Source organism: Pomacea canaliculata, linkage group LG3, assembly GCF_003073045.1.
Source record: "Pomacea canaliculata isolate SZHN2017 linkage group LG3, ASM307304v1, whole genome shotgun sequence".
Taxonomy (NCBI): domain Eukaryota; kingdom Metazoa; phylum Mollusca; class Gastropoda; order Architaenioglossa; family Ampullariidae; genus Pomacea; species Pomacea canaliculata.
Window position 1 is genome coordinate 5,182,238 of NC_037592.1, and position 24,850 is coordinate 5,207,087.

Genomic DNA, 24,850 nt, shown 5'->3' on the forward strand with positions numbered 1-24,850 from the left:
AAACATTACAATAGCAAAACCTTCAAGCCTGTATAATATTGGAAATAAAATTTTGTATTTAAGAATATTAAGTTAAGGTAATTTTTTCTTTTGTACAGGAATAGTAAAGGCTACCAGAAACAAGACTGTAGGAAAGTAGGTCGTAATTCTCCTTACGAGCCCCCTCGCCTTTACTCCTGCTTCATTTCAGCGTGAGACCAGCCTGTGCTATGGCGGCATCCGGAACCAGGTCGAACTTATACCCAGTTGTTGTGAGGAACGGCCAAGATGTACATCATACTAGTGTTTCTCATAACGAAGCTCAAATAGATCTTTTGGTATGTATTCGTACGGAAGCAACTATTTAAATTATTTGTCCTGGGATACTGCAAACATACCGCATGGTAACGTTGACTCTGTCGTAAGTGTGATGATGAAATCTCGGTAAAGCATGCTCATGTTTGACAACAATCTAGCTTGTAACGATCTGTATCGATGTCGACAGCGCTGTCATATTTGGGAAATTTCCATCTTTATGTCAGATGTTCATTGGAATAATGTGCGATACTTGTTGCCCGAATAAAATTTGACAACCTAGTTACGAGCAGACGACAAACGAATTAGACACGCGAGCCACTCGTAGCGCGGGAGAAAATATCGTGTAGTCTGGAAATGTTATTCTCTACATTTATGTTGTTAAAAAACATTAATATATTGATTATTTTTTAAATTGTTTGGGATAATAGCATAAAGGACAACGTGTTGTACATTTGAGAATGTTTTAGTAGGATTTGCCATCGCAACCTCGCAACTCCAAAACTGTTTATATGGCGAGGTCGCGAACGCCCCAACACGGCAAAAGGCTCGTAGTCTGACGAGCACGTGCACGTGGCGTGCTAGAAATTTTTTCGTCGCCGTTCTGTTTACCGAGTATACATATCTGGACAGTTTATTTCAACACGTCATCATTTGGTCACCAATTTGCTTGTTAGTCGCGCTGTAGAATTTACTAAGAATCGAAGTGACCTTAGTAACTGAAAGTTTTTTTTTTGTTTTTTTTTAATCGTTTTATAAATTACATGAAGTAGGTGACAGTATGGGAAAGTTAGTTCTAGAAGAACAGGCATAGTGCTGAAGTAAACAGTTATTCAGTGATTGGTAACTGAAGAAGAACAACAATAACAACAACAAAAACCAAAACAAAACGACATCCCGTCGATTCTTTTAAATTTTGATGATTTTTAGACTATGTGCTAGTGCGCACCTTGAATGATTTTTTTAAAAAAAGGAACAAATCGCTGTGTATATAAGAGAGAAAAGAAGTATGGAGAAAAACATTTTTCACATCCTTTATACATTTTACACTCCAGACTTGTGATTCATGTATAAAATTTGCAACATTCGCTGATGCAAATAACAGCCAAAAGATGCATTGCAACCCAAAAAAGGACATCAGAATTAACCAGAATACAATTTAACACTTCTCTGTGTCCATGAAAAGAAGACGTGAGAGAACAAGTGGTTAGAGCTTCGTGGATTTGCAGAAAGATCAGCTAGAGCAGTTGCTGTAAAGGGTTTTACTTATCCATTCAGTAAACAGTCTGCTGTTTCCTTACCTGGTGACTTTTCTTTAAGCAGTATTGCAGACAAACAATATTTAAAATAAAAAAAATCTGGTAACACTTAAGACTACATTATTGCTGAACGTTTAGCAGCTTTAACTAATTACAGCTTGCTGTTAACAGTATAATAATGTCTTTATGAAGAGCTAAGGAACTACTGGATTTATCTTTTTTTATGTGTTCGAACTATTTCATAAAATGGTTTTCACAGAATATTTTGCAAGCTAGGCTTTAGCAATATGTTCAAAATATGACAAGCATAGGTAAGTTCCCTGGATAATGAATTGTAACATGCCTTCTCAGAGCCCAAAAAAGTGGATATATTGATGTGGCCTCATCCTATTCAAGTGACATAGATGAGTTACAGGTAAAACTGTTGCTTGTTGGTACTGACCATTATTAGGCCAACAATTTTCAAAGGTCTGCTGTGAACACAGTAAAGAGGTCACAAAGTTGCATGAACAGGTTTGTCTTCAGCAGTCATGATGAAAATAAACAAGTCATATTGGACTTTGCAGTCGGGATCTGATCATTCTGTAAACATTACTGGAAGTGTTTTTGTATTCCAGTTGTTTACTACATATTGCAGGTTTTTTTTGGCTGTTGGAAATAACAGCTCAATTAGATATTTATAAATATCATTAGGTTATTTAAAGAGCTAATACAAGTGCATGTTGCCATACATATTTCACAAATGTCATCAGCTGTGCTTAAAACAATTTTATTTAAATTGGTATTCCAGCATGGAATTACATTTACATTTTTATATTTCATCATAAATTTAAAGTTTCTTTTTTTTGGATGTAATTAGAGTAATAATGAAGTTCACTCAGATTTGCTATAACACGACTGCTGTGCTGTGGTCACAACCAATTTACATGAAACATTTTTCTCAAGATTGCATAAAACCACTGTCAGTATATTAAGAACATCAGAATTTAGATTTTAGAACATAACTTTTTCTTTCTTTATTCTTACAACATCTAACTTTATTGCTTTGGTTTTTTTTTTTTTGTAAATTGTCTTGAGCCTGTCCATTCACTGTATTATTATTATTTAGTATTGTGTAGTAATAATGTTCTCGGGGAGAAAAAATTTGTACTTACTAAATACATGCGATACATAGCAATAAAAAGATTAGATGACACCACTCTACTCTGCAAATACTACTGACATTCTAAATGTATGTAAAAGTCTGACTAAGCATGTTCTTGTAGATTCTTGAATTAATGAAGATCTTATTTTTAAAAAGGCATATTGACCTGAATGTTAAGTTCACTAGGACACTCGTAACAAAATTTAATGTTATGGTAGGTAGGAAACATGTTCTAGGCCTGTAAATAGTACTTAATGAAGTGTCTGCATCATATAAGTGGATAGAATTTTTTTTATCAACTTTCTGGGCAAAAAATGACTTACAATGCTAGATGATATTGACAGAAAATGGTGTATAAGCAGCTTACCAGAACTTGAGGAATAATGTTTTGCAAGGGATTATAATCCATCTTTTTTCACATCTAGTTCCAAATGTCCTAGCTTTCATTATGTGCTGATACAAATCTAAAGGCATGGGCAGATGAAGAAGCATGTTTTTTGCACCAAGAACTAGAGATGTGCATGTGCAGGCATGAAAGGAGAATTCAGGACACCTGACTGCTAGAATCTGAGTAAACTTTTGTGGCCAAAACAAACAACAGCAACAACAAAAAATGGATACTTATTAAGGGAAACAACCACAAAAGACATTGTTGGACAATTTTGTTTAGTACAATAGTTCAAAAATAGTGTAAGTAGTTATGTATTTTTAGTTCACTGTGTAGTGTTTCCAATATAGCTTGTTTCTGAAGCCAGCCTGCTTATGAAGTTTTTTGCTGCTTTCAGTTGCAGTTCTAGGTTTTATACAAAGTTTTTACTAAAGTGTGTGATGTTTATAATGTTTTTGTGGTTTGTGGTGTTTAGCATGTTACGCTGTGGACATCCTGTCATGCATGGTGGCTTCATCAGCCTGGGTGTGATTTCTAGAGTTGCTCGTATTCAGGCTTTGGTCCTGGAATGCTGCCTGTTTTCCATTTCAGAGAGGAACTGAAAAATATGGCACTGCACAGCCTAGCCGGGGGCAGTCGGGCGTGGCTTGGTACAAACAAGATCATGCTGAAGCCACATTGGAAGATGTAAATAGTAGTTTTTGGCTTATATGCTCCTGCTCTCAGCATTTCTATTTTTTTTTTAATCTGTGGGGGAATAGTACATGGCCACTGGTGTTAAATGGCTTGAGAAATTCAAAAGCTATTCACTGAACCCTGGAGGCATGCGTTGCTGGTGCATAGTGGTAGATCTAGTCATATTGCTTGCATGCTGTAATATTGCATCAGACAAATGCTGATCGTGTACTGCTTTATAGACATACTAACAAAAACTGTTTTAGCATTTCTTTATCTTTATGCTTATGTAACTTGGCAAAATAATTTTCTGGGAGGAAACTGTAAGATATTCATCATTAGTTGTTCATTTTTTTTGGTATGCATATAATAAGTTATATTTACTAGCTGAGTGGAAATAATGTCATAGTTAAATTGGTGTACGTAAAACATGTGGGGTGAGTACAAGATACATGATAGAGACATTGTTAACTATATCAAAAAGAGGAAATTGAAATTGATTATTGTTCAGGTATGCTGACTACGGTATAAAAGCACACATGGTTGACAAAGGTATTAGATACAAGGTCTTTGCTACAAAGCTATGGTAAACACAGGTGTGGTGATTACAAGGTTAGGTTAAGGAACAGTGGAAATCTTGTTCTTCATTTCAGACAGCAAGAAGTAAAAAAAAAAGAGAGAGACATTTGTTTTATGTAAGAAGGATAGAAGAGGAGGCAGCTTATTAATGCAGAACAGCAGGACTGACTGGTGGCTTTTGATGCTAGTAAATGTCCAATTAATATTAGGCAGAAGCTGCTGATGATGATAAGTGTACTGTGAAAGTGGGAAGCTGCTGTCACTGTGGAAGTAGGTATTAAAGTAAGCTCCAGCTCAGTCAGTCATTCGTCCCATGGCTAGTACATGTCGTTCGGGGGAGCACATGGATAGATAGATGTGGCCTGCCACTCCCACTTATTTGGGGCAATAGCAGGTCCTGCACAGGAGGACCAGTCCAGTCTTTGACATTCATAATCCAGTTTTTCCTGGCATCAACTACTCTTCAAGGCACTTTGAAGGATAGCCTTTGACAAGGTTTCATGCCGGGTCATATGGCCAATGAAGAAAAACTTTTGTGACTAGATCGTTGCAAGTAGGTGTTGGTTCAGCTGTGAATATAGGAACCATAAGCGGAAGGTGAGGCAGCCTTATCAATACAATACAACTTTATTAATCCACAAGGGCATTTCCAGATAGTGTTCGTACTAGTAATATATGGAGATAATACATATACATGTCGAAATAATTTCTCTTTCTCACACATGCATATGCATTGCTAGCAACAGTAGATACAGTTGGTGACCTTAGGTTACCTCAGTCTTGTACAAGATCATGACCGGTAGAGTTGATCAAATGAATGGCACATGGAATGAATTGGTTTTGCATAACAGGCATTGCGTACCTACAGCCAGACCACAAGAATGAGAACTCACATGCCAACACATGATCAGAAATATAGAGGATGCCCTATGCCTTCCTAAGGATTTGCTGATGACAAAAGGCTGCCAAGTCCCTCTTTCTGATTCATGTGAAACCATGAAGTAGAAGGACTGGCATATTTGTTTTTTTACATATATGTATGCAGAAATACCTTGAAATGTGAATTGCAAACTGAGTAGCTCATTGAAGAAAGGTCTAATATTCCTTTATCTCTGAGTATACTATCCTGCATTTTATACTGTACAAGATCATATTATGAACATTTTCACCCTGCTAGGCATTAGGTGGAGTCTTTAAGTGTAATTCAGTGTTGGGCAGACTGAACGTGTAGCTGTTGGTGTATTATTTGATTAAGTAGCTTGGAGGTCTGAAGGGTCATGAGAAATGTCAATCATGTACCTGTAGAATTCTCTATCCATTGTTTTTACTTTGCATCTTTTGTCAAAGAGTCAAGTATGACAAAAGTTCCAAAAATGGGGTGCACCCAGAAGCTGTTTTACTTCTTGAAACAGTAGTTTTCTGTTCTGAATTATGCACACTAACCACACTGTACAACCTTTTAGGACTTGATATGTAAGATGGTTGATTACAGAGTAAGAAAATCATCTGACAACAAAATATATATAGACACTAAGTCATCTGTATTAGGATATATTGTTTACAAGAGACTTGATCACATGATAAGAGATCTCTTGTGCATATCTGACTACTGTCATCTACTTTTGCATTAGTTTATTGACTGTAGCAACCAGATTTGTATGTTTCTTACCTGTTTCAGTTTAAAAAAGAAAGTTTTCACAGGATAAAATTTGAATGGATGTTTGAGTTGTTAATTTGTAGTCACCCACAAAATATATATTAGGGAGAAAGTGTAGCTGAAGCGCATAGAGAATTTGTTTAAAACATTTTAGTTGTTCCAGCATTAACTGGAAATTAAATTTGGCTATATATCTGGATGTCCTTTCTTGCAGATGCCATAGTAATCGACATCCGGTCGGATAAACAGCTTGTGCTTTGCTGGCATGATCTGCATTAAATTTGTAACTTTATTTGTTCACAAAGCTTGCATGTTTTGCTTGAAGTCAGTTTATTTTTTGCTTTATGTGAAGCCTTTTTTGTACATAAACATTTTAAATCCCCCAAACACCCTCATATGAAAAGTGCTAAAGTGTGACTAAAGTTTTAAAAGTGTCACAAATTTTGTCTGCATTTTCCATACCATTGATTCCTTAATTAAGATGGTGTTTTGTGCTACAAACATTAGTACACAGAATACCTACCTTCTTGCTGATGTCAAATTTAAAGCTCTTAAGTGTATACAGCATCTTGTTACGTAGTGTCTTGTAGGGTTAATGTCATATTCTCATAGTTAAAATGAGAATACACGAAAGACAATATTTATTGCCTTGGTTAATTAAAAGGCTTATGTTAAAATCAGCGTGCAAAAGATGGTCAAATTTTGAAATAAGAACAGAACAGAAAATGTCTGCATATTCTCAGCTACAGGGATGGTTTGGGCACTGTACAAAATGTTGCGAAGACAGTCCTGTGTTTGGCAGGAGAATCTGTGATAGACAAAGATAATCATTGGAATTTTCATCTGTAGCATGGTATTTCAGTTGGCTTTTTCCAGTTCGAAGCTACATATATTCATATACATAAAGAAATCTGAGAATGATTTTTAACAGCTCTCCATTATATTCTTTTATGGGATCTTGTTGATGGCATATTATGGCATACAAAGAATACATTGTAATATTTAACAGACTGACACCTTTTCATGTCCATTTGTGTGTATGTGCTTAATTAGTAGCTTCTAGCTAGAACCAGGTACAATGTATATAATATATAGAAATAATAATGGAGGAATAATAATGGATTGGAAGACACAGGAAAGTGACAATTTTGCACAATCCATCATCTCGATGATGTTTGCCCTCATATTTCTTTCAGCAAGAGTAAGAACACAGAAGCAAATCTCAGGCAGTTTCAATTATCAAATGATTGTGTTTTTGGGGGGAAGGGTTGTAAATAACCACTGGTACCAAAGCAGACTGACAAATTAAAAATGGAAGGGAAAACTTCTTGTTATTTAGTGTTGTAGTCTGGGAAATTTTTAAAGGAAAGGTAAAATTAGATTTTGATGAATGCCATCCATACCCCTTTTTTGTTTTTATTTCTACTTCATTTCTGTTTTTTTTTTTTTTGGCATGTCTGCACCAGCATGCATAGTTGAAAGCAGTGTCATCTAGCTGTTGTTTTTCCATAGTGAGCATGCTTTAAACAAACCCCATTTTGAAGTGTACAAAGTGTTTTAGTATGGAATCTACATACAGTGTAAAGCAGAGAAGAGGGTTGTGATGGGAAATTTCTACAGTTCATTTCAGTCATTTTCTTTATGGTCAAATGGAATCATGCATATATATTTGATAGATGATAGAGACTATAAAATTTATTTGGATGTAGAGATAAAATATATGGAGTAAATTATATCGGTCTTAGTGGTTGTTTGTGATAATCCTTTTGTTCTAAAGTCAGGCCCAAAAGATACGAGCTCAACTGGATGCTAGAGTTAATTTTTTTACACATTCATTTTCATTCTTAGCTTTTAGGTTTCTGAAATTGAAGTCAGAGAAAACTTATTAATGTTCAAAAGCTGGTCTTATTGTTAGTAAGCAGTATCCTATAGATTGTTGGTCAAGGTTGGCAATTATTTTTGCTGCACTGTTAAGTACCTGTGGTTTGTGTATGTTTTCAGTTAAAGTGTTGATTTTCTTTCCTTATATTACGAATGGCTTACTTTTCAATGTGTTGTTTCTTTAGTTAAATGGTGTGACCTATTTTAGGTGTTCTCAGTTACTATTTTTGCTTTATTAACAGGGTCCTTCAGATACATTGGCACAAGATGTCTCAAGTACAGCCGTCCTCACACCACTGGATGATGATCTGGTGGGAAATCCACAAGAACCGGATAACCGTGGCAGCTGGTCAGGGCGATTCGACTTTCTCATGTCTCTTTTGGGTTACTCAGTTGGCCTTGGCAATGTGTGGCGCTTTCCTTACCTGTGTTACAGCAATGGGGGTGGTGAGTTTTTATTTTTACATTAATTTTTTTTTTTTTTTCAAACAGATATTGACAATGAAACAGATTTTTGAAGTCTGTGCAGAAGAATTTGATGATTACTTAAGGCTGGTTGAAGTAAAAGAAAAGTATGGGGGTGTGTGTGGGGGGGAAGTGGGGGGTGAGAATAAGGAAGTTCCTGAACATGTCCATTGTATTAGACAGCCATTGATGAATACCACTCTGTTAGTGCCTGCTACAACTCTTTTTATCCTTGACTCATTCGCAGTGCAGGGATGAGATGGAGCTAGTTACCCTGGAATGCTCTTTAAAAAAAAAAAGAGGTAGGACAAAAGAGAATGCTAAGAAAAATTCAGTGGAACTTTTTATTTAAAACCATCCCCAAAGTTCACTTTTTTCCATAAATCCCAAAGAAATATGTCTAGTGAGGTTTTGAAAAGAAATCTATGTAAAGTTTTACATACAGTGTAAAGCAGAGAAGAAGGTTGTGATGGCAAATTTCTAAACTTCCTTTCAGTCATTTCTCGAGTATTGTGGCCTACTGCAAAATATTGCCATGACATAGACTATAAAAAGTAAACTGTGAAGGACAGAAAATTAGTAAGCCATAGATGCATAAATTATATAATTTGTTTTATTACTATAAATATGTACATAAATTTATGATACAAAATTAAAGTAACTTAATTAAAATATTCAAAACATTCAGTTTAAATATACATGGTACACTGTATATTTTTTTTTTGTGTTTGTGTAATATGGTCAACAGATATTTTATCCAATGTTTTTAAAATATAATTCAAAGATAAAACTAGTTTTCCTGTATTTAATTAATGCATCAATTCTTGTATGTGACCTACAGATATTCAAGGAACAAGAATTTGAAGAGAAAGAAAAATTATTTTGTTCCAATAATGGAATGTGAGTCATAAATGGGATAAATCTTTCTAGTTAAAAATAGTTTTCATGAAACCTAAATACGGCACAATAAAGTTTTGGGATTTTCTAACTTAAGTCATTTAAAATAAAACTGTTAAAGTCAAACTTCCACAACATGCTATGATACAAACTTTTCGTACAGAGTAGAAGCAGAAGTACTGATTGTTTATTCATTGGATTTATGATTAGCATAACAACCAAAGTTGAATGCATGGCCAACATGGGAAGCTCAGTGAGTATGGTGGGATATAAATGCAGAGTGTAAAAAGGTTGCAATACAACTTGTCAGGCCACCTTGACCACTACCAAAAGACAACCACTATATGAGATGACTCAGCCACTTCTTAGATAGAAATTCTTTTTGCAAAAATGCCTCAGTAATGTTCACAAGTACATCATGTGTTAAAATATAGTCTGCAAATAAAAAAAAAATAACAAAACTGTCATTATATACTTTTTTCGGTATTCATTATGATCTAAAGGATTCTAGTGATATTGGTTGAAACCCAAACTGCTGAAACAATATATTTTATTTTTATTATAGGTCCTGCCTATAAACACCAGGTTTTTACCCAGAGTGATTTTTATTCATCAGTTGCCTCTTAGAAGATAAAACCCATTTGAAAATGCTGCAGAAATATTGTGCAACACATCAGTATGATTTAGGAGCGATTCCATATGAACATTTTTTTCTTTAGAGCAGTGCATTTTTAGAAACATTTTGTGCAACTGGCGTCCGACAACAGAATAAAAAAGCTGTTTTTGATAACCTATACATACAGATGTAATGTTTTGACAGGTGCTTTCTTATTTCCCTTCATCTTGATGCTGATTTTGCTTGGCTTCCCCCTCATGTTCATGGAGCTGGCTTTTGGGCAGTTTGCAGCTCTTGGTCCAGCCGCCATCTTTGACAGAATATGTCCTCTCTTCTATGGTAAGCTTAGAGTAGACAGACATCAGTGATATACTGTTTTGTTGAAGCAGGGTGCATGTAGTTTCAGGAAAAGTGAAGTAAAATCCTCCTAATATATTTGTAAATTTCTTTCATGTTACATTAGATTTTACTGTAGTGATTTAAATTATAAGAGCAATCTTATTTGCAAAAACATAGAAAAGGTTTCCTGAGAATGTGTTAATATGGTTCTTAGGAGCTTACTAGCTCTTGCAATCACCTGCATTTACATTGCCCTGAGATTAGTAAAATAATAGAAGACCTATGGCATGGCCTTTGGATAACTATTAACACATTGCCTAGATGGCTACTAGTCAAGCTACCTTTGGTCAGTACTGATCATTGTCCAGTGAATTAAACAGTAAAACAACAAACATATATTTTCTAATTAGCACCAGATTGAGAAAACTTTCTTGAAGGTTCTTTGGTCACTGAATGGCAATGCTATTTTCTGAAGTGTTAGTGTTTCATTTATATTGTTTGGGCAGGTATTGGTTATGGCATGACTGCTGTGACTTTAATGGTTGCATTGTACTACACTGTCATTATTGGCTGGGCCTTTTTATACCTGTTCCGTTCCTTTACTTCGGAGTTGCCTTGGGAGCGATGCCACAAGGAGTGGGCTACAGAAAGTAAGAAAACAATAATAAAAGTAATACAAAAAACAAACATTGAATAAATAATGATTAAATAGTAAATAATTAAAGTAGTAAATGTTCACTTGTAAATTCACTTTCATCTATGCCATGTTGTGCAATTTTTTTAATGAAAAATGGTGATTGTTCATATTTGTCAGAAACTACAAGTAGAATAGAAAGATATACTTTGTAAATTTTTTTCCTTACTGGGAATTATTTGGAATGAAAATCAGCAGGAGAGTTTATTTTTTATGTGTATGTACTTCTATCGATTAGTGTATAGCACCTTAGTTTATAGCTAGAGTAGTTTTAGGACACTATTGTATAATTAGATTTTGCAATTTGCAGAGTGCTATTCACACAGAGATGCACAAGAGTGCACCAGTATCAATGGATCTGTGTACTACAAGAATACTTGTTACAATGCTACTGAAGTTCTTGAGCTTAATATCACAGATCTTGCACACAATAAGAGTGCTCGATCCCCGCCAGCTCAAGATTTCTTTGAGTGAGTTTTATTTCTTGCTTATATCATTATTTCATAGGCAGAGTCTGCATGCAGAGAGAATGCCATTATGGATCTTTTAATATTTTAAAATCTTTTAATAAACACTATTTCTTTTATTGCAGGAAAAAAAGGTAGTGGTAGTTAAATTCTGGTATATTTTCAATTCGTTACAGAGTTATTAAGCATAAATGTGATCTCTGTTGTGGTAGAACTGTACATTCATCTTGCTTTAGTATGGAGCTAGATAATCAAACTGTACTCATGGCCTCTTGTACTGTATCCTGTGCTGCATTTTCAAAAGGAAATATACTTGCAGGGTGGAGATTCTCAAAATTAGCAATGGAATTGATGAGATTGGGGCTGTACGCTGGCAGATAGCATTGTGCTTGCTACTTGCCTGGACACTTACTTTTCTAGCGCTTAGCAAAGGGGTCAAGTCTGTTGGAAAGGTAACTTGCTGCATGTATTTTGTCAAGAAAGATATATATGACTTGCATTTGTTTTTTGGTTTTTTTTTAAGTTAAAGATGAGTAATGATACTGAAATTCTTTCTGTGAAAACTTGTGACATGTTCAGTTCATATTGGTCTAATCAAGTTATAGTTTGTGTGCCTGTTGCAATATAAATGTTACAGTAACTGCTGGAAACATTTGTTCCTTGTGGCTTTGCTGCATGCACTGTCCTACTAGACCAGACTATGCCTTTTGCCCTATGTTCAGGCTAAATGATAGCCTTTTATGTGCTGTTTGTAGGAATAGAAAGCTAGTTCGTATTTTCTGGTATAATATTAATGAAATATTATATTTATCAATAAACATTTTAAAATTAAAGGATCTATGTTTACTTGTGTGCAGGTTGTGTACTTTACAGCTTTGTTCCCTTATGTTGTCCTGACCATACTCTTCTTTCGTGGCATTACTCTTGATGGTGCCAAAGAGGGCATTGCGTTCTACCTCACTCCTAACTTTAGTCAGCTCTTTATTGCAAAGGTGTGTCTTGGTAACTTTTCCAAATTTGAAATTTATTGGATAGGTGGTGCTTTGGTTGGTTCTGTGATGTGTAAGTGTGAATATGCTTTATGTTGGGCAATAACACAGAAATGCATGTGTTTAATTAAATTTCTTATAAATTGTGTTTGAAACTATGTCATTGAGTATTTTCCACTTTTCAGTTTGATCATGGTTGTTCTGTATAATGTCATCCTCAAAGAAAATATGAATACTTTCCAGTAGGGTCGGCTTGTGTGGACAGTTTTTTAATTTTTTATTTTTGCAATGGGTAATAAAGGTACTTCATATTTATATTCAGCTTAAAAATGTGGTAGTTTGTTCTTATAAGGTTATGCAGAAGTGCCAGCAGTCATGTACCTTTTTTTTTATTTCAGACATGGGTAGATGCTGCAGTCCAAATCTTTTTTGCTCTCAGTCCTGCATGGGGTGGGCTTATCACTCTATCCAGCTACAACAAGTTCCACAACAACTGTTTTAAGTGAGTGCTCGGTCCCATCGTTTTAAGTAGAACTTCATACAGGGTAGGTAGAGTTGGGTTTGTTGAGATCTTAGTAATGTTGGTGCGTAGGAAAATGTTAAATGCAGGTCTCTAAGAATTGAGGATTATCATAAAATACAATTTCCTTTTCACCAGACTTTTCCAGTCATTCCTTTAAGCATAGGTTAACTTGCAAGAATTATTCTCTTTGTTAAATTGTAAGATGCCTGTGGGAAATTTCATCTGGTATTTGAATACACTACTAGGAAATCATTTAGGTAATAAAATGGATAAAACTTTTAGTTTTATTGGCCCTCTACAGAAAAATATCTTCAGAGCCATTATATAACCTAATTATAGCTGGATTACATCTATATTTATGAGTATGAATATGCAAAGATTTCTTAGTAGTGAACTTAAGTATAGTACTATTATACGTAGAATTTATTGATTTTAGGTCATGTGTGCGTGAATTCACCTGTGAAGTAAATTTGGATTTTGTATGATGTGCCGCAGGGATGCATTGATAGTTGGGGTTGGAAATGTGGCCACAAGTATATTTGCTGGATTTGTCATCTTTGGTATTGTTGGTTACTTGGCCAAAGAATTGGATATGCCTGTTGACCAGGTGGTTGATCAAGGTAAGTTTTAAATGTTGCATCTCACTAGTGCACTTTCTTTTGAATGAAATGTAAAACAGCATATTATTAGAACACATCTACTTGATTTGGCAGTTTTACATCTAGATATTAGAAAGGTGCTTAAATGTAATGACTCACCTTTGTTCCAGGCCCTGGACTGGCGTTTATTGTATTCCCTGATGTGGTGACACGTCTTCCAGTCTCACCATTGTGGTCCATTCTGTTCTTTGTCATGTTGATAACTCTTGGCATGGGTAGTGAGGTGAGCAGTGCTGGCTGAGGTGCTTGTTTGTTTTGTCAGTACTTTATGTGGAAAAGGGATTATGAAGAAATAGTATGCAAATCAAACATTTTTAAGGGCCAAGCAAATTTGATAATTGTGCCAATAAGTGTGTTGTAGGAGTAGGCTGAGTTCTCAGTCTCATGCTTATAGAGTTCTTCACAAATAAAAATGGAATCCATCTGTCATTTGTGTGCAGTTTGCCTTGTTGGAAACTGTGATGACAGCAGTACAAGATACATTCCCACATCTTCGTGAGAAGAAGACTTGGGTTGTACTAACTGTCTGCATCACGGGGTTTTTAGGTGGCCTTGTCATCTGCACTGAGGTGAGGATAGTTGTTATTCTGATCTTATTATTTTTTATTTAATGAAACAGCATGGTGAGAAGGGAATATGATGGTAACAAACACGTGTGAAAATTAAGAAAAGTCTGGTAACCATTTTAATACGTAAAATGCAAGCATGTTGTGGGTGGTAATTTGAATAAAATATTTGTCTGAAGTTTACATAGATGATTACTTCATATAACTCATTGCTGATGCAATAAAGGTTTGTAACTAGAGAATTATTTCCACTTTTAAATGCAGTAGTTTCTTGTTGAGAACAATAGATAATTTTTGTTTAGGAAATTTTTAAGATAATTACAAACCCAGCAGTTTAATCTGTCAGGATTGAGTTAAACAGTCACTGAGAAGATGATTGTTAGCAGAAATAAAGGAAATGGAATATCGTCTAATAGTACCAATATAGTCAGAAACTAAACTTAGCATGGTACTGGTGCTGCTTTGTGCTTTACTGATTTAAATGGTGTGTGCAGGGAGGCATGTACATATTGCAGCTGATGGACACCTATGCTGCCAGTTGGTCCGTGTTCTTGATGGCTATCATAGAGTGCGTCATCCTTGCCTGGATTTATGGTAAAGAAAATTTAAAGAAATGATTTCTGGAAAGACAATTGGCACTTCTGCCTATAGATACATAGCATGGTCTTAAAAAACATAGACTTTTGTAGAACTTATAAACAGGCCTAGGGTGTAGTCTCTAGGTATTGAGAGAAGAAAGCACTTTAACTCGATCATGATGTCATTCAAGAAGTAAATTTCAAGATTTGTAACTGTATGATATTTATTCTACTTCTAAATGCAGCAGATTTTCTCTGAAATAAACAGTTTTTGGATAGGTAATTGCTAAAACATTTGCAAGTCCAGCAAAGACTCAACTGCTATAGCATTTCATTATGTTTTTATAGACTTCCTCAAAACCCCTGTGATGCAGTTGTATGCATAGTAAGCATTTATTGGAAAAAAAATTGAATCGACCTTTAAAATGGTATGATTGCTATCCCTTCAGATTTATGTATGCATTAAGAAATCGATTTTTGTTTTCAGTCATCATGCTGGGTGCTAGTCCACATTTCTTTTTGATGTACAGGTGCTGATAATTTCATACAGGACATAGAGATGATGATAGGGCATAGGAATATCCATTGGCACAGATTCTTCAAACTTTTTTGGAAGTTTCTAACTCCAGCTACTCTTCTGGTGAGAAAATTCTTGTAATTTATTTCTTTAAGTCCCAAAATTGAGCTCTATGTTATGAATATTTAATTTTTTTTATTTTACAGTAATAAAATACCATTTAAATAGTATGTGACACTAGTTTAAGTAACTACAATAAAAAAAATGAACTTTAATCAATGTTTTCATTCAAAAATGTACAACTGACTGCATATTTTCTATTATAAAATACCTGATTTGTTGACTTTAAAAAAAAAATCTCCCTAAGGGAAGTAATTTATAGTAAAAAAATTCCTAAAGGTGCCAGCAGTTTTGTTCCTGATTCATTTATGCACAGCATGATGTATTTTGTGACTTTACCCTGTTTGCATTACAATGTGCAAAACAGGCACTGGTTGTGAAATTTCAGGTCTGCAGATGTGAAATTCTAGGAAAGAATGAACCCTTTGTACACTCCTTTAAATATAGTCTTTCCCATCTTGTTTAGAACAGCATATAACATGTTCTGTTTGGGTCTAACGTGGACTAGTCTGTCGCATGTAGTATGATGACGTAAAATTTTAATAATGCAGTCACCCTGTTAAAAAAAAAGGGGGGGGGGTTTATTGCAATGTGTTCTGGATGTAGTAGCTGTAACACTGTCATTGGTATGATAAATGTGGTTGTGATATGCCTTAAACCTCATTTTAAATTTACATCAGCTCTGTTTGAATATTTACATTTATATATGTTTTGGTGGACTTTTTTGGTTTCATGTCCCTTGCATTTTTTTTTTTTTCTGGAGAGGGGTGTACATATATATGGAAATGCACTCTAATATTTGTGAAAGGTTGCATTGCACAAGAAGTATGCATAGAAATGGAGTGACTCACTGGCAGCCTTAATAAAAAGACTTTATTTTCTGTTTAGTTTCTACTATTCTTCAACTGGATTCAGTACTCAAGGATGAAATATGCTGGAAAACAGTATCCACTGTGGGCTGATATGATTGGCTGGTTTATGGCTTTTATTCCCATCATTGCTATCCTTTCCATGAGTGTCTTCAAGTTTATACGAACCCCAGCTGAAAAATCTTTTGTATCAGTGAGTATATAGATGTTTATAAAGGTGTCTTCTTGTAGATGTAGTTGTGAACTGCTTCAAGAACAGCTTGTTCAAAAAATAGTTTAAACATAATTTTTGTTGTGATTTGTGGATTGGACTGTGTTGCTTCTCTATTTACAGTGCTGTATTGGTTTGCTGGCAGGACCACACTTCTTTATATTTTAGGTAATACAGAAAGTGAAATATCTAATTAACATAATGATGAATGTATTTTTCTGTTTTTCAGAAATTGCGAGTTTTAATGAAAGCCACTCCAAAATGGGGTCCTGCCCACAAAGTGCCACGGTGTGAAGATGAGGAAAATTCTGGAAAAATTGTCACCAACCCTGGCTTCACAATCTCTTCCCAAAATCCCTTTGAAACCAAAATGTGAATATAGTCATGCAGGAGCATATTACATGCCAGATATTTTAAATTGTCATAAAATGGGAGAGGCCTCATGATCTTTCTGCCCTCGGTGGCACACACAGCAGGTCTCTCCTATCATCATGAAAAAAATTGAGGATTTTACACCCATAGGTACTGTGTTGGGGTGTTACTACATCCTTGGAAAGAACCCTGCTGGCATTTGCAGCTAATTGTTTTGAAGTTTCCTATGACAGCAGTACTTGGGATAATTAGAACACCTTTTGACAACATCAACACAGTGCATGGCTACAACTGCCACAACAATTGAAGAATATTGCAGATTCTTGCTTGGATCTTCACAGGGTTTTGCAGAGCAGTTTTTGCACAGGTGCATTATCTTTAATTTTCCAAACTGGGCACGAACATATCCTGGATCAACAGTGCCATGACCCAGGATTATTTCTTTCTGCTGTTCTGCAAAGCGTGCAGTTTATTTGGGATGGTTGAAATGGCAAATTCATAACCTAGCAAGAAAGTAGAGTATTATTCATAGTCCTCTAGCCTGAGAACATCAATCATGTCCACAGGATAAATATGGCCTGGGATAATGTGGAACTTTTTCAAACGTGCTTGTGATTTGCGCAGCATATCAATTTGAGATCTCATAGCAGCATTCACTGCTTACTGAAGCTCTTCAGCCAGCTCCATGGAGCGTGACCTGCTACATTGAGCATAACCTGCTACAGGTCATTGTACCTCAGAATCAAGTGCGCCGCTACATTTTTTTTTTCTCCACGTGGACTGGAAATGTGGTACAGGTTACCTGCAAAGAAATGACAGCTTCCTCATGATAAACAACCACTGCTTCCTGTGGAAAGTTGTGGCAGTAGGAGCATATGACTGATTTCTCATTGTTAAACTTGAATGTAGATTGCAGTAGCAGATGTATCATTAAAGTTTCCTGTGAAGAGACCCTCACATCCCTCCATTTTTTTTTTTAATAGGTGTAGTTAGATTTAGGTGGGCTGATGGGTTATTTCCCCTCCTCCATTGTAATAGTTATGCATCGCAACAGATGCAGGAAGTGGAGCACAGCTTGGTTTAGAAGTGAGCATGCATAAGGTTGACAACAGCTTTATACATTTGCTAATAGTATTGAGTTGATGTGCCTTAAGAATGGGTCATGGGCTCGTCGTGTGTGGGTGGGAAAAGACTTATGCCTTTACAATGCACAATGAATTGTATATTTGGTTTGGGGTTTTACTGTGATGGCATTTTATCAACTTGATCACATTTTAGCAGGTATAAGAGAATGATTGCTGTCATGCTGTGTTAGATGTATGGAACTCCTTGTATTAGTCTAGTTGTCAGTTGGATGTTTGTGATATGTACTTAATGATTGCTTTCGCTACTGCTTTTCTCAGTAATGCTGGGTAGATGGAAAGCTTTTTCTAAGTGCATTCAAAAGTGACAAAGTTGTGGGCCAGATTTTATACCCCCCTTACTTCAGCTTTCCCCATGGGAAAAAAGTTCTAGATCTAACAAATTGGCATAATCTTAAAATCTCATAGACATTTTCAGTATAATTGCATTTAAATGCTTAGAACATTTCTGAAGGCTTTATTATCTCTTCCCTTTACCCCTCTGGTATGAACGGAAGTGATTACTTCTGAGCTGGGTTTTAATTTTCAGAGCACCAGTCATTTTTAGCTACCCTATGTCTTCAGCAAAGAGAAACTAGTAGTTAATTGGCAGCTGAGGGTTTTGGTATGGGAAAAGGCTTTTAAAATTGAAATCTGAGAAGTAGTTTAATGGGCACTTATTTACTTTTGCATTGTTAGAAATTTCAAACAGTACACTTTTCCCAACTGGACTGTGTAAAATTAGATTTAAGGCTTGTCTGTGATGACTTTTCCCTCTTTCTTACTCTCACCAAAAAGCAGAGAAAATTAAAAGTGTGTTCAGATTCTTGCATTTTTCTACCCTATTTAATGCTCCTAAATCAAAACAGGTCACGATAAAATGCTGCCAGTTAACATAGATCTCTCTTCTAATGCAGTTAATGCATTTCATGATTTCTGTTTTTTCCCCCTTTAAAATATGATCATGGTTAGAATCTTAAAGTTTTTCCTGCTAATAATGTTGTATGTCACTTTCACCATTGGTCTTTTCCCACATCCTGTTATTGCATTTCTTTGGGTTAGGTTTTGCTGTGAATTTCAAGTTTGTACAGCTCGAAGATTGAAAGTTCCTTCAAATAGAATATTGTACAGCTAGTCATGGCAGTTCTGTTTTACACATGCAGGGTATTCAGTATTATTGTGAGAATTATGATTTTCATCTGCTTCTCAAAGGCCACATTGAGAATGTTAGCTTCTGCACACTTACATCCAGTCACCATCCCCTCGCCTCCCAACTCCCCATTAAGGTTGGGAGAATGCATCAAATATTTTAATGTTTTGAATATTTCTAAGGGTTTTTAAAAACCATAGAGGGATAAAATAATGTACAAATAGTTCTTACAATGAGAATTATGATTTGATCATTATTTTGAAACTTGCAAGCGTTTTAAATAACAAACTTGCACAGTATAATAGTTCATGTACCAAAATCCTTGGGGTATTTGTAGAGAGCAATCTAGAGGATAATGTAAGAACTTTTTGATGTACCCCTGTGAACTCTTCAACTTTACAGAAACATCTTTTTCTTTTAAAATATTATCTTCACCCAAATTAATATATCAGAATATCCTTTCGTCGTCATTATATAAATAAAAGTGCAAGATTTTAATGTTGTAGCAGAAGCCTATCTTGAGATTTTTGTTTTGCAATCATTTGACTGGTGGTCATAAACGGCAATTGGAGAAATTGGTAGTATTTATAAGCTACACTGATCATCATTTCATGTAATTTAAACCAAATCTTATATGCCAGTGTCATAGATTTCACTCCCACAGTTTTCTTGCTTGGGAACCATTAGCATTTTCGTCTTCTTTTCTTTTTCTGCTTCTTGGCTTCAGGTATAGCATCTTGATCTGCTTGCCTTCATTCAATTAATCACTGTTTCACTTAGATTTCATGCAAGCTTATTTATCTTGAGGATTTGTTCTTAATCATCACAATTTTCTCATTCTTTCACTATCAAAATAAGCCAATAACCATGAACAAAAAGGTGACCAAGGAATTTTGAAACTTCTTATAGTTTAGGCCTTTTGCTCATTGCAGGGCTTATGGGAGAATGCCAATTTTTAACTGATTCGACTTCTTGTGATGATGAAAGTTAAGGTAACTTGATTTTAGAGAAATCTAAGTATTGGGTGATAGTGACTGGGGGGTGGCCTTACAGCAATTTGATAATGTTGTGATGGTTAAAAACATTTGCTTACAAACCCCTTTTAAGGATTAACACCAACTTATTCAATATGGGTGTATTGACACTATTGAGCTTTAATTTATAAAGGCATTCATGAGTGTAAACTGTAATAATAGGAGTTTAAAAAATCTGAACTCGCTAAGAAGCATTCAGATGTGTTTTATTATCTTCTAGTTTCCAAATGTGTGCTGCATAAATTTTCAGGAGTTTCTAAATGGATAAAACATGCTTTCATGCAGGTGCACAGAGCAGTACAGGCTTAAGTAGAGAATAACTATAGCTGAAATATTGTCTATTCCATAAATGTATAATGTGCACATTGATAGGAATGAATAAACCTCCAAACAGAAGTATTTAAAAAAAAGTGGCTATTTTATCCATGATAAACATTTACATGATTTTCCTACATCAAAACTAGAACACATTGAAAGCCATTTGTTAGTTATTTAACAAATAGGATTCCTTGTCACTGTTCTGTTTTTTTTTTTTCATTCCTTGTTGAAGATTCCATGGCTCAGTTATATGTACTATGGATTAGCTATGTTGATACAGTTTATTATGCTGTGTTCTGTATGAATAGTGCCATAGGTTTATTCAATAGTTTTCCATGGAAGAAGCAAGTGAAAATCTTGTTACTTGTGACCATTTACATAAGTTCCTGTAAACCTTTTAGCAAGATTGAAAGTGAAACATTTCATCTTATATGGTATCTTATCTCGTATTTACACACTAGTTGAAATTGAATCTATGCAAATGGGGCATTCATAGCAATGCATAACTTTAAAAAAAAGAGAGAATTTCTGCTCTTATATTGTGTCTTATATCTGGTTGAGTTTTGTTTTTTTTAACTGGAACACTACTTTTTTGGGGTGGATGGGAGGTGTTTGGTTGAGATCTCTGACTGAAAAAGATGCAAAGTTGATGCGCTTAATCTGCGTCAGACTTGTGCATTTGGTGTGGTTATTTACAGCACAGGGTGCAGATGTATTTATGGAAGAATGCAGTGAGAGAAAAATGACAGTTTTATGGTCAGTTGATTTCAAGGCTGAAGGCTGAAAAAAAAAACAAACAAAAAAACTAGTGGTTTCTTTGAATTTTTCCATTATGGGTAGCCTAGTTAAAGTGGCTTGGATTTTGTTTGGGATTTAGTTCTTGAGAATTGTTAAATAATTTTTATTTAGGAATAGCAAATGATTGTTTTAAAAGTAAAGGAGACATGTTGAAATGTGCCTTTTTTTCTCTTTGAAAACAAAAATTATTGCATAAATGTGATGCAAAAACAGTCCTGTGGAAACAAAAATTCAGATTTTATGTGCTAGTGTTTATTGCTTGTATGACTATCATGCACAGAACAAATGTTTGTTGAATGCATACCTGGTTGTGTTAAGGTTGAGGTTCTGTGATGATCACCATAAGCTGTTGCTGCAGTAAAGGCGATTTTGTCTCATTGGAGATTGAGGTGTACTCAGTTCTTGAAGTCTGGTCTTGTGCAGCCTTAATTATGGAGTCCTTCTGCAGGTGGGACACAACCACAACCTGTTTGTACATCCATTCACCTGGTCACCTGGCTGTGACACTGGCTTGTGTAGCTCAAAACTGATTTGAGCCCATAAACACTGGAAAACCTGGTTGGATTTAACAGTAGCAAAGATTTTTTAAGATTTTTATCTGCAATGATGTCTAACAATAGATATGCCCTGGGTTTTTACTTTTCATTCAGAATTGTATATTTCTTTTAATTAGGTCAAGTTAAATGTATTTATTCACTGCAAATTCTGCTTTAGCTACTATTGTTGTTTGTTCTTTTGTGGTTATCGTGATGTTAGGATTTTCAAAGAATTTTGACAGTCTGATAGTATTTTTTTTGCTTCATATTTCATCATTGATGTCACTTGAAGCTTGCTTTTGTGTGACATTCACATCCACTCTTTTATTTTATCTAAAGAGCAGAGTATGTACAGAAGTTAAATTACAATTGTAAGCTGTTTGTACAGTATTTGTGCATTGGTAGATCATGTAAATATTTGCATTCTCACGAATGGGGTCATGGTTTTGTATGCTAACAAAAAAATGCCCTATGTGCTTGTTTGAGTGTTGGATACATTTTTTGGCTGGGTATGTTCCCAGGCAACCGGGAAAAACTATCAATGATCTGAAGTTAAAATGTCAGTCACTGTTTGCCAGTTGTCATCAAAGTCCTAGAGATGTTCTATCACAAAAAGTTGAACTCCTGTAAGTGATATTAGAACTGTTTTGTTTCCACAATTACTTTTGCCCTGGATTTTGGTGCCATTTTACCTGATGTCCATATTTGTATTACAGAAGAGGCTCAGGTAATAGATCTACTTACAGCTTTCTCTAAAAACAAAATTATTCCTTCCTCCATCCTCAATTTTAAAACAGCTTTCTTGACAAATCATACTTTTGTTGTTTTTGGTATTTTTTTTTTAATAGTCCACTTTTTGGGTTCTGAGGCTAAGTGCAGTTGATATAACATGGCAGCTTTTGACTCACATTTATGTGCTGATACTGTTCCCTTCTTCCCTCCTTTCAAGACATCTTTATACAAACATGTTGTAAAGAATTGTTGAAAACTGTTTTAACCATCTGTATAACAGTGGAGTCTCACATTAATGTTACTGCCTGCAGATCAAAGTGTAGATTGTTCTATTTCTTGGGGTGGATGAGTAGGGGGCCCCTGAATGAGAAGGGTGCAGTAGAAGGTTTACTAAAGAATTTGCTTTTGTAGATTAGCTGTGAGGTGACAGGCTTGGTTGAACTGGTTCACAGCACAGATATGAGATGGAGCTAGCTACCCTGGAATAATTAAAAAACTGATAAAAGGATAAACTCGAATGTTTTAAAAACCCAACAGAAATCAACTGTTTCTACCTCAGTACTGTGTTGTAAATCCAAATTGAATAAGGTATGTCAATGGAATTTTGAAAAAGCTTTTTCACACCATTAACCATTTTTGATGAATGTTTAATTTTCATCCATTAAATTTTCTGAAAAAGACTCCTTAATGCTGCTGTCATTTTCCCTTTCAGTTTCATTGGACAAATCTCATGTCTGTGTTAAAGAGGTCATAAGCTTTTTTTAGCACTTAGCATGGAGCATGGTATGATCCTGTTCAACACCACCTTTTGCGGTGAAAGATCTATTTCATAGTTGTCTGTAACTTAAAAAAAAAATTGTTTAAAGAATTTCTTCTTTCAATTTTACTGACGGAGGTCATGGCTTATATTTCTAGAGATCATTTATGCACACACAAGGTTGCTCTCTTGATGCTGTGACTCAATTTTGTCACTGAAGCTCTCCCCCTTCTCCCCATGATTGGATGATTGGTTGGCTTTGCTGTCCAGAGTGTCTGATATTGCCTTGAGAAATGTTCGTGTTTGCGTAGCCTGATAATTACAGTCCATTGTCTCATTATTGTATATAAATAGGTTGGGTAAGTGAACTAGTAAGAGTTACGGTGAATAAAAAAACTCATTACTGCCTCTGTTGTCCATCATTTAATAAACATTGCATTGTGTCCACCATCTTTTAACTTGGTCAACTTTGCTATATAAATTGTATGTTAGATGTTTTTATGGAAGTGGTTATAATTTTAGTTTAACGATCTTCTATTTTAAATTATTATGCTGCTGAAAAAAAATGTTGATTTCATTGTTATGTATACAATGCTGCATTTACTGGTTTTACAGACTTATTAGTTTCAATCAAGAAAATGTATTGCAACACTTAGTGGGGAAAGGGTGCTACTTTGCATGTTCTGCGTGTCAAATTATTCCGAGATATATTGACGTCATGAAATAAAACTGACCAAACTGATTTGTAAATATATGCACATTGCAGCACTCCTGAATGTCATCATAAATATTGATTTAACCAGTTTGAATCTCGAGTTAAAAGTTTCAGGTACAGAAAATATCCACAAAGAGGGAAAAAATCTACTTTGAACTGCTTCCTTTATCAGCTACATTTACAAATTAGATGTGTGGTTTTTGGAACTGTATAGTTTGCTTTCCCTTTCAAATTGTAGGTTGTTCAGGTTTGTAAGAATATCAGGAATAAAGGGCTACATTTGTCTTAGAGCCGTCTATGTTTTATATGAATGATGTGTAAGATTATACTGTAAAGAAATCGACCAGAATAGTACGGTTATATGGAGATGAAATCAGGTACACCATTCAAGGAAAAAGCAGAGGAGTTTAAATGAATCACAATGACAATATGATCTGCCATAACTTCTAATGATAAAACCAGGGTTCCCAGGTCCTTGCAAGGTCCTTTTAAGTCCTTTTATATTGAATTTTCGCCAAAAGGCCTTTTAAGTCCTTTTATTTGCCATGCGGTCCTTTCAAATTCTCACACAGGTCCTTACATTTTCTCTGTGACCCTTTTAAGTCCTTTTATCGATAAAATATTACAACAAATTTATTTCCGGAGTAGACTTTGGCGCAAAATACCGACGATTTTTCGCTGCATTGCTATTTTAATCACATGACTACCCAGTCTCGCTCGCGGCGGGAACGTCCGTTTCGGCCTTTCGCGAGTTCACTCTCGTCGTGTCGACCACATTTCTTTGTCTGCTTAACAATTTGAAAGATGCCGGGGAAGTGCTCTTTTCAGGAGAAGTGGCTAAAGGAAGACAAGTATAAAGATTGGTTAATAAAAGACTCGAGCAATAAACATTTGGCACGATGTGCTGCCTGCAAAATATCTCTGAATCTT

At 35.2% G+C, this 24,850-nt stretch overlaps 1 protein-coding gene across 2 annotated transcripts; it reads left to right on the forward strand.

Moving 5' to 3' along the window:
* The first annotated feature begins 185 nt into the window (after positions 1-185).
* Positions 186-24,208, forward strand: LOC112560636 (sodium- and chloride-dependent glycine transporter 1-like). Of its 2 annotated transcripts, XM_025232592.1 has the most exons (16): positions 186-317; positions 3,677-3,772; positions 8,120-8,324; positions 10,060-10,194; positions 10,701-10,844; positions 11,199-11,358; positions 11,675-11,807; positions 12,213-12,347; positions 12,743-12,846; positions 13,363-13,487; positions 13,637-13,749; positions 13,967-14,095; positions 14,587-14,686; positions 15,201-15,310; positions 16,196-16,369; positions 16,617-24,208. In XM_025232592.1, the coding sequence occupies exons 1-16, from the start codon at positions 210-212 to the stop codon at positions 16,761-16,763; spliced, it is 2,118 nt and encodes a 705-aa protein (XP_025088377.1). In that variant the 5' UTR covers positions 186-209; the 3' UTR covers positions 16,764-24,208. The 2 variants fall into 2 exon arrangements, with proteins under 2 accessions (XP_025088377.1, XP_025088378.1); XM_025232593.1 differs by lacking the exon at positions 3,677-3,772.
* Positions 24,209-24,850: the final 642 nt, after the last annotated feature.